We start from the raw sequence: 10,321 nt of genomic DNA, 5'->3' as shown, positions 1-10,321 counted from the left end.
GTCAGTAATCGAAGTCCTCAGAGGCCATGCAGTATAAAACTAAAGTGATTACACGCTTGCATAATGCCACTTGAATAGAAGGCTATTAAAAACTGTATGACTTATCAATAACTGCTTTATTTCTTAGTTAATAAGGGGAGAATCATCTAAACAATCAAAAAGCACACACTCAAGACAGACTACGGTAAAAGCACAAGCTGCAAAGGAGAAATCTGGTTATCACCGACACAAATTAGACAAAACATATGATTGCTGTAACAGTAAAGAAGACATTAGTGATTTCCAACAGCCTAACATAATGAACATGGTTGTGAAATCACCTGTTAACAGATATTTCTCTAATGCGGTCCTTTTTGTTGTTTTGTAACAAATCTTTAGTGCTTACTTCCTTGTATTTGGTTTAAATATATAGTTGGATATTAGCTCCGTTTAAAAAAAAAAGTCTTTCTTTTTGTAGTACTTTAGTGCTGAGTTTGGATGTCACTGAGTTGGTTTAATTGTGGATAAATTAATATTTTGAACATTTTAACTGGTGGTACCACGTTTAAGTTTAAATTACATGAACATTACATGTTTTTCACCATCTAACCACAACTACTGTATTACTATCGTTAGTGACCTTCACTTTCAATCATACTTAACACTGTGTTTAACAGAGGTCTTGAGATAGAGGAAAACTACAACTTCGACTGTGTGTGACGCCCCCTTCATTCGGCCAATCACAGCCGCCGCGCTCCGCGTGATGTTTTGTAGGAAGCTCCTGACTTGTTTTGGGTTTACTTCGACCACGTGGAAGAAAAGGGCAACTTGTGCGACGCCGATCGCAGCTTTTACCGTCTGCGCTGAGTGAGTTGCTTGAACAATCGACGCCGCGCTGTTAAAAGATGTCAGCGGGAGGCCAGACCACCAGGAGCCGGGAGATCCCAGCTGTCAGGCGGATCGCCATCCACGATGCAGCCCAAATGCCCCAGGACTACTCCACGACTCCAGGGGGAACTCTGTTCAGCACCACGCCAGGAGGTAAACAAAATGTGCTGGGTTCCGTCAGTAGGCGGAAGGTTCGATATGAACACAGTGAGACAGTTTTGTGAGCGATTCGCATTTCGATCAGAGTTACGAGACTTGTCGGAAACAAGCTTGAGGTCCTATCCGAGCCCCTGCCGTGTTGCCCCGTTAACTTCTACTGTGGCTGCGCTACCTGAAGGCTGAGACAAGTAGAGATTAACTGAAAAGGGCTCCTTTCTTCATGGAGCTGAGAGGTGGTGGTGGGGGGGTGCGGGTGAGTGCAGATGTGATTAGAAATCAAATCAGAGTAAAATCTTCGCTTTAGTAGAGAAGCCGCAACGTGTACTAACTCATAACCTATTTATAGAGCTGCTATTACAGCTGGGCTGGCTGTTGTTGAGCGGCAGCAACATGTTTACTAGCGTTGGGCTCCCATATGTGTTAAACATTAAGAAATTAACTCATTATTACCCCCTGAAACGCAACATAAAACCTCTATGCATAGACAGACGTTGCTAGAAGAAATCAGGAAACTCCAGAATGATTTAAGTTGCGGCTAATGACACTGGTCGGTGTTCAGCTCTCGCAGGAACAGCCTGAGATGTTTGCCCCACTGTTCAACACGTAGCTCACACATGGGCAGACTGGAGCCTTGGGAAAATTTCCAGGACGGCGATAAAAGCAAAGAAGAGTGTTCTCCCTCGGTGGTTGTGAAAAACTTGACGCGGAGGCACATGTTCATCGCTACTGATAAAGTGTTCTGTAACATCACCAGGTGGGACGGTTCAAACAGATAAAGCACCACTGGGTCAATGAGAATGAATCAGCATTGGAGTGGGCTACCAAATAAAAAACTAGGTTAATGGTCATGGACATGTATTAGGATGTGAGTAGGAAGTTTTATGTTTGGTGATGATGGTGATGCATTAATTGCTGTTGTCCATGATCTAATTTACAGGTAGGCATTTAGCATCTACAAGTTTATTTTATTAGATCCGGGTGGATTTGTTTTTATTGTCAGTGATAGCTGTTTTTATTAAACTTTACTTTGTTTCATTCATCCAATTTCAAGAGAGCTAGATTTAAATTTGTACATTCAGATCTACGTTTAATGGAAACCTGGGCCTTTTCTGTTCTGTTTCATTTTAGGGATCTAAGTGCGTGTGGTCATTTCAAGGTTAACAGATTTATTGAAGTTGTTTCCTTGTCACTGGTCCCCTGTGCGACAGGTACCAGAATCATCTACGACAGAAAGTTCCTCCTGCAGTGTCGGACATCTCCACTGGCTCGCACGCCTCCCAACCTGCCTGTTATCCCAGGAGTCACCAGGCCGCTCAACTCTGACTCCCCCAGCGACGCAAACCAGCCACAAAAGACCCCCAGCAACAACAATGACCACGGTGTGCATACAGAGGAGAACACAGGTGAACATCTGCATGACAGCTGCAATCTCTTGCGATTGTGTCATTGTATATTTCCCTCTGCTGAAGGCCATGTCTTTCTTTGACAGGTGAAGATGCCCAGTTTGAAATGGACATCTGAAGAGTGTCAGCTCCAGCTCAGAGGATAAAGCACTGTCCTAATGTCCTCATGGGTATTATTATGACAGGTCTGGTCTTACTCGGCTGTATTGTATTTCAGATTTGCTCTGAAAATGAGCTTTTGCTCTTCGAAATACCTAATATGTATTGAAATGTTGTACGTTTCTGAAACAACATTAACTGATGCATAAAACTTTGTTTTTCACTTTGATGCCACTTGACTTTGTATGATCTGTAACATATGACAAGTAGGTCAAGGTTATGTTGAAAATAAAATATTTTATAAGAGCTGGCTCATTTTAAGATCAGTAATATTGTTACAAAAATGTCATTTTGATGGTGTGTTTGTTGTCATGTGACACTTTATACCTGTTCTTTACCGTTTATTGATGTGCATTCTGGTGTGGCAGCTTTTGCGTGGCTTTTGCTATGCAGGTGAAATAATAATTATCATTTGAACTAATTTAGGTACTGATTTGTGCTGACTGAATAGGGGAGCAGTCTTGTTTTCAGATTCGCTGTAGCTGAGGTCTGCCATTAGGGGGCAGCAGACACAAACTGCAAACATTGACAGCCTAAATTAAGTTGAAAAGGCCTCTTTTTCCTGACACAATGTGAATCTAAGTCCTGTATTAAGTCAGTAAACAGTTTTTGCTATGGTTTGACGCTTATTCAGATACGGTTAATTGATGCTAGATGCTCCACTAGATTTACCAGGCTGCCAACTTTTGTCTGTATGCTGTTGCAGGTAGTTAAAAGTACACTGAGGTGTTTGTTGTTTTTTTCCCCTTTAGAATTGTAAGTGTATAACTAGACATGGAAACAGATCACGGGTGGCCATGAAACACTGCGATAGCTCGGCTTGCTCCTCCAACCTGCGCTATAAGCTAACCGTGGTCTCGAGGCTCTGTGAAAGTGGGTTAAACAACCCAGATGTACCAACCAGTCTTTATCTGATTTAACCCTTGTACGGTCTTCACTTTTGGGACCCTCTGGTGTCCCTTGGGTCAAATTGACCCGTTCATCACTGGGGATGAACACCATTCCATTTATCCATTCTTAGACAAATATGTCTGTGAGGCTCTTTTGCTGCTTATTAGCTGCTCCAGTGGCCACCTGTGAGTCTCCTTGTGGTGCAGTAAAGGCCATCTTCAAATTCACTTTCAGAATCAGAACACTCTGACTTGACATCTAAATTATCCTCATATTCCGAGACATCTTCCTCTTCCACATCACTATGTGCCTGACTCTTCAAATATGAGTTCCAAAGCCCTCTAGCAGCTAACTCTTTTGGTCATACTGATGGTGGAAGACTGTACTGTGATTTAGAGGATAGTGCGAGAAGATGTTTGATTTTTACAATGTTCTGGAATAACATCTAAAAAAGAAAGTGAGAGCTTCTCTGTGCTTTGATGATAATAATGTAACATTGTGTGTGTCTGTGTATGCGGGTCATACTGACCCGAAGACCATATGAAGGATGTAAATGTGTGGGGTATAGTAGCATGTGTGCGCCAAACTTTTTTTGCCGTTCCATCCGTTTCATTTATCTCTTTCTGAATAACTTTAATGTGGGGTAGCATTCAGAATCTCAATTTACCCATCCAATTAGTTATATTAATTAAATGTGCTTTACCTGACTAATGAGACAGCACAGGCAAATGCTGATGTATTCTAACGCATAACAGTGAAACTTGACCAACTGACTACTAGTTACTATGTTTTATAATTAGAATTTATTTTCTATTTGAATAAAGAGAGCCCACTTAGAGAGCAAAATAGGCTAAAATTTCAACACTGGAAAAAAGGTGTTTTTTAGCTTTCCTTTTAAAAATTGAGCTTTCAGTCAAGCTTTGGTGGCTTAGTAAAAGACTTAAGTAATAATACGTAAAAAAAAAAAAGAAAAAAAAACAGCACAACACTTTTTCTAAGATATGAAATAATTTTTATTCTATCATAGAACACAGCAAACACAGTGGTGGGTCATTGTGACCCAAACATTTCAAAGCGCATACTGCCGCTTTTACATTTGTCAATTCAATGACATTAGAAATGCAAGAATAAAAAGAATAGTTTGTACATAAGTTGTACAATGTGTACAACGGTTTGTTTGTTTAATAGTGCTTACAGTCAGTGACCATACTGTGCTGTTTAAGTTGATTTTACTGTTGAAAGGCAAAATGTAGGTCCACCTAGTTCCTTCCAAAAAAGTACCAATGAGTTATAAGTCTTTATTATAAGTTATAGTCACCCTCTTTCATGTCCTGCATCACAGCAGCAGCTGCTTCTGTCCCAGTGTCAGACTGAAGTCTGGGTAAAGTGCCTGTGTACGTACACCCTTACTGTGCCTGTTGCCTCAGGTCTGTGTCTGTAGGCTCCTCTGAGCATACGACCCTGTGGCAACAGTTCCAAAGTCCTTGCAGGTGTTTTCCTCATTGGCAGCCACACTCCTCCACCACCATGTCCTCATGATGTCTCATCAACATCTTCCCGTTCTCATAGTACAACATGGAAAGTGGTGCAAGGCGCGTGGGCACACAGGAGACACAGGGCACCTTGTCTGGGTGGTGAAGCCTCAACAGGCTCTGGAGAGAGAAGAAGAAGAAGACTACTGATTAGAACACATATATTCTGACAGGACATTAGATTCTTATCAAAACATGTACAATCTTGTATGTGATAAATTTCAGCATTACCTGCATGTATGCATGGTTAGTTGGGTTGAAGTTCTCATCTACTGGTGTAGGACAGCTCCCTTCACAGCGAAAAGCATTGTACCGTTTAGGATAGACGATCCACTCACTCCAGTTGAGCTTCTCAAAGTCCACCCACATGTCCACCTTTCTGCAGAGAGGACCTTGTCTCTTCATGTCTGCAGCCTTGCCTGCGAGAGCAGCCTCCCTCTGTCTCTGCTGGGTCTGCTGGTGCCTCTTCCCTCTACTTCTCCTTTTCCTGGAGGTGGGCGTCACTCGCTCCCTGTCCAGGCTGACGTACTTGGAGTGCTCCACAGTCCGGATCAACGTTGGCATCCGCTGGCTGTTTAGGTTCTGCCTCAAGAAGACCACCATCATGACCTTGTCAGCCGTGGGGTGCTGGATTCGTCCCTGCTCCCTCTTCACCTCAGCCTCATCTTCCTCCATTGTTTTTGTCGAGTGTCCCAGCTGCAGCCAGCGACTGAGCATCTCTGTCATGTTGAACACTTTCCAGGTGGACGATGAGACCATGGAACTGGGATGAGCTCTCAGACGACCCAGGAGCAGCTTATTCTCTGGGCAGTTCATGCCGGAGCACATGTCGCTGTTGGAGTGGTAGATGTCCACTGAGGCACTTGAAGAATCAGTGAAGGCAGGCATCCGGATGCGAAGTTCAGCTAGTTGAACATTGTCACTTGCAGATATGGAAGACATGTCAAAGGTGACAGACCACCTTTTACCAATCTGCTGACAGCCTGAAAGAAATAGGATAGAATACATTTTGTTAGTTTATGAATGATTTCTGAAAGTGAATGCCCCATTTTCCAATATGATAAAGGCTCTTTAGTTGTACTTCCAAGGAAAGCATTATGACACCACAACACATCTATTTTTCAAAAGCTCATTGTTTTTTTTAGTAACAGTATATTTATCAATAGCCCAAAAGAAAATGTATAATCTCACAATTAGTTCACATTTTTCCTGAGAGGTTTAGATTAAGTTGCATTATTCGATTTATCTTTCTTTTGACGTTCAATACTCACTCTTTGCGACAAGGCTGATCACTGAGTCGGAGTCGTAGAGACCGGGGTTGTCCTCCTTCGTGGCCTGCTTGACTTTGGCGGCCGATGTTCTTCCCCGGTCATCGTTCAGCATGGTCCGGTAGAGCTGCATCATGTAGAGGGGCAGCCTGCCGCTCTGCGTCCGTTGTACGGCTCGTCTAAAACTGCCAGGACGACCGATCATCCCGCGGAGCAGCGAGTCAGGATGCATCCCTTGCTGGGGTTGAGTGGCGAGAACCAGAACTAATTCCACTAGAATAAAAAAAGCACACTCCACAGCAAGAGCCTTCATAATTCCCAAGAGTGATGTTGTCGCTTCAACGGGCAAGTCCAAATGCTACCAGGTGAGATGCTGAGACATGGGTTTATAATCACACGCCTCCTCCTTGATGCCCTTTGAAGTGATCTGTCAAGCGGCGGATGGTTAAAGGATGCGTGTGATGCCACGGGAGCGCTCAAAGACTTAAATGTAATAAGGTCGTTATGGATCGAAACCAACTGGCCTTTGTAGTGGCAGAGGTGTGAAAACAGGGGGAGCCCAACGCTCTCATTGTCGTTTTGTATATCACAGATCACTTTGATAAGAAACTGCGACAATGATGTTAGTTAAGGAGATTACTAGCTGCACAAATGCGCTCTGATTAATGAGGCGACGAGGCGAACTGGGAGTTAATCAGAAAGAAATCTGAAGAAAAAAAATCATTTTTACTGACTGGTTGCATTTGCTGAGTTGAAATGGCCTTTCTTGCGAATGCTAAAATGTTCAGCGTAATCTCATTAACACTGGTTATTAATTCAGCCAAAGCTATTGGAACAATCTGTTGGTTTCGTCTCCCTGTTTAGAAGATGACCAGCACAGCATCACTTTCATGTAAACTCTTGGCCTTAATCAAACATCTTTTTTCTATCTTAAGATAATCCAGCATGTGTCTATGGAAAACAGGCAATTTCACAGGAAAAATGAAAACCCTTACGTTGTATTGTTTAACTGTTATGGACACCTTCAATGAAAGGGTTAATACTTCAACATGAAAAGCTAATTGACCGCAGCATTAGGTCACGCTGATCGCTGGCCATTCATGGAACAAATTGCATATTCGACTTGAAAGGAGAGAAGAAAGAGCAGCAAGCTTTTATTCTTCTGATGAGAACACCATAGAATAAATTTACTTTGTAACAAAGCAGACTAACACATTGAAAGTTTGTCTTTATGTATGTATGCTAACTGACTTCAGTTGAAAAGAAACTCCATCAAGCCGTTTTTTTTAACAAAGCAGTTTTTATATTATTTCGTCATGCTGTATTAAGTCAATTATAGGAATAACTGTATGTGAAGCAAAAGTGTACATGTTGGACCATAGACACATTTGATTTACAGCAAGTCATCCATTAACCTAACCATTATCTCAAAGAGCATAGCACCACTTATATTGTAGAATTTGAGCTTTTTTCATTTACAACCTGTTTCTAGAATGTCATCTAATGGAAAAATGGTGGATCTTCTCATGAGGAGCACAAGTACTGAACACAATATAAAGTATAATAATGCATAGAAACTATTTCAAAATAAGATAGAAGACCGTACTTTGTTGCCTGATTTATAAGGAAAGGCTACAAGAGGCTACACGAGAGGCAACCATCCCGAACGTAAAAGGCTGTGTAAACTATCCGCACGAGGAGAGTTTATATAAATGAGTATGAAGCAGATCCTCGCTGAAAGTCTCAGAGATTCAAAATAAATGGAATATGGAGCAAGTTTTACGCATAATTGTCTCCCTGTCAAGTAAGTCTCTGCGCATGCGTCAGAGAAAAAAGAAAATAAAAATGCCTCAGATGTATGCATGTTTGCATTATTAGCTGTCTCTAATTCACGGTTAGGTTGAAAAGACCTCAAAACTGCATTTTATTTATTTTTCGTGTTTTCCACTTGTTCGTAATCACGTGCGCACCTGCGGCAGCAGGAGCTGATTAAAGCGCCTGCTCTCACCTGACGCTGTTTGATCAGATGAGCCGCGCGGGTCGACATGGACCCGAGTTTGTTCATTTTTTGCGTTTTTCTAGCAAGTCTACGAGTGTCCAGAGGTAATGCAAATCCTTTTCATTCAAGCAAAAGCCGAACGCTCGAGTAACACGCCACCAGTTTTGGATTATTTGCTCCTTTTTTGTTTGTTTCCAGTCCGAACATCAACAAATTTAGTATTTCGGAATCCACTTGCTCTTAATTTTCATTTTAGCAGCAGACAGATTTGATATACGTCATTCAAATTTATGGGCCTTAATCTCTGAGATGTATTTAATCAGCATGAATATGCAGGCAGGTATCTTTACGGTACGGCTTAATTTTAGGTCCTTTAAATGTGTGAACTCTCCCATCTGTTGAACTGCTTTGCATTAAAGTACACATTTTCAGGTTAGAGAATTCAAAGGTAGATGAAAGGGGAACTTCCATTGAGTCTGTAAAAAGTTCAAACCCACCCCAATGTGTGAGCTATAACTTGTGAGGCTTTTGTGTATGTGACCTTTTCACATTTGTTTTATTCTTTTTGTTCAAAGTTTTCCCTTGTGAAGCTAATAGTTCACAGCTAGCAACTGTGCTGAAGATATTGTAAATTAGGGATTTTGGGATCCCTAATCACAGCTCACTCCAACTGTTGTAAAATATGATATTCAGCTTTGACCAACTGGTCATTTCCAACTGTTCCATTTGTGAGATAGTTGTCTCTTTCTCCTATGTGCAGCGGAAATTAATTGCAACTAAAATGGTATATATATATATATATATATATATATATATAATGGATATCCTCTTAACCAGCAACTTTCATTTTGGTTCTAAATGATCTTTTATGTACATTAAACCAGTTGCTTTGTCTGTATGTCGGTAGGCCAAGTCTTTGGCTGCCCTAAAGGCCAGTGGCAGTGTGATGATGGGAACTGCATTTCTGAGGCATGGAGATGTGATGGACAGGGAGACTGTCTGGATGGATCTGATGAAATGGACTGTGGTAGTTGGCCTTCTTCCTTTCCTCTACCTCTTCTTTACTACATCGATTACAGTTAACCTAATTTTTTTTGTTGTTTTTAAAGAGTCATCAGGAATTAGAGCAGACAAGTAATCATATATCTGCATACTCTGTTGTTCCATGGTTAAAGAACGTTTCTGTTTAGTCTGTCTGTATTTGAACACTTCCTTTAACAGCGTTGTTTCTTCTCTTCAGCAACCCCAGGTTCTGATTGTCCTCCTGGTCAGTTTCCGTGTTTGGACTCTGTTGGCTGTGTTCCTGCTTCGGCCCGTTGTGATGGACAAAGTCAGTGTCCCTCTGGTTCTGATGAAGAGAACTGCCCAGCCATAGAGGGCTGTCTGGATTCTGAATGGATGTGTCGAAACCACATATGTATCCCCAAAGAACTGCACTGCAACAGACAAAATGATTGTATGGACAATTCTGATGAAGAGGACTGTGGTGAGAAAAACTGCAGGTTTAATTTCTGTCTCTTAGAAAAAGTCGGTCTGTCTAACTATATTACTCCGTATATTCAAAGGGACTTAAATGGGCTGGCAAGTGCATCTAAACAAAGCAAAAAACAATTTTCTCTCAAGTAGCAGAATGGAAAATTAGTCATGAAGAAAAGTTCTGGCTTTATTCCTTGTATCATGAATTGAAATTGAATTTGACATACATGATGTCCGACTTGATGCACATCTGTAAAATAACCGATTTAATTCAGATCATTACCAGATGTGTGAATTTTCAAAAGTTTTGTCAACATTCTTTATAATTCAACTTCTTATGCAAATTTGAAAAATAGATAAATAAAATGGTAATCACTGCTACTTGGTAGTTATGTTTACATGTGATCACAATGTACAGTTAAAGTCCTGTTTTTACAGCTCTGTGTAGTGAGGATGGTGTCAAGTGTCCTGAGGGGATGTGTCTATCTGCTGAAAAGAGGTGTGACGGGCAGATTCACTGTTCCGATGGCAGAGATGAGCCGCTAACCTGTGGTAAGTTTAATAGAA

At 41.4% G+C, this 10,321-nt stretch overlaps 3 protein-coding genes across 3 annotated transcripts in view; 1 reads left to right on the top strand and 2 right to left on the bottom strand.

Moving 5' to 3' along the window:
• LOC140277444 (cytochrome P450 26B1-like) overlaps window positions 1-10,321 on the bottom strand; it is a 452,169-nt gene that overhangs the window by 279,532 nt on the left and 162,316 nt on the right. The gene's annotated exons all lie outside the window — the stretch shown is intronic.
• LOC140277318 (eukaryotic translation initiation factor 4E-binding protein 1-like) lies at window positions 756-2,834 on the top strand. The gene is made up of 3 exons (XM_072372294.1): window positions 756-1,020; window positions 2,235-2,429; window positions 2,516-2,834. Exons 1-3 carry the CDS (start codon window positions 885-887, stop codon window positions 2,545-2,547), a joined length of 363 nt encoding a protein of 120 aa, XP_072228395.1. The 5' UTR covers window positions 756-884; the 3' UTR covers window positions 2,548-2,834.
• Window positions 4,979-6,592, bottom strand: LOC140277250 (nodal homolog 2-A-like). The gene is made up of 3 exons (XM_072372205.1): window positions 6,283-6,592; window positions 5,243-5,994; window positions 4,979-5,131 (listed from the first exon to the last, which is right to left on the bottom strand). Exons 1-3 carry the CDS (start codon window positions 6,590-6,592, stop codon window positions 4,979-4,981), a joined length of 1,215 nt encoding a protein of 404 aa, XP_072228306.1.

Source organism: Leuresthes tenuis, unplaced genomic scaffold (genome assembly GCF_036924035.1).
Source record: "Leuresthes tenuis unplaced genomic scaffold, fLeuTen1.0.hap1 SCAF_19, whole genome shotgun sequence".
In the NCBI taxonomy this organism is placed as follows: domain Eukaryota; kingdom Metazoa; phylum Chordata; class Actinopteri; order Atheriniformes; family Atherinopsidae; genus Leuresthes; species Leuresthes tenuis.
Note: the sequence above shows the minus strand (reverse complement) of the source record. Positions and strands in the feature narration are given on the sequence as shown.

Bases quoted from the DNA above. Each gene is read 5' to 3' on its own strand.
- LOC140277318 (XM_072372294.1), top strand. From the start codon at position 885: ATGTCAGCGGGAGGCCAGACCACCAGGAGCCGGGAGATCCCAGCTGTC. The intron at 1,021-2,234 runs GTAAACAAAATG...CCTGTGCGACAG, and splicing joins GTTCAGCACCACGCCAGGAG to GTACCAGAATCATCTACGAC. The intron at 2,430-2,515 runs GTGAACATCTGC...TTTCTTTGACAG, and splicing joins GCATACAGAGGAGAACACAG to GTGAAGATGCCCAGTTTGAA.
- LOC140277250 (XM_072372205.1), bottom strand. From the start codon at position 6,592: ATGAAGGCTCTTGCTGTGGAGTGTGCTTTTTTTATTCTAGTGGAATTA. The intron at 5,995-6,282 runs GTGAGTATTGAA...TATTTCTTTCAG, and splicing joins GATCAGCCTTGTCGCAAAGA to GCTGTCAGCAGATTGGTAAA. The intron at 5,132-5,242 runs GTAATGCTGAAA...TTCTCTCTCCAG, and splicing joins CTAACCATGCATACATGCAG to AGCCTGTTGAGGCTTCACCA.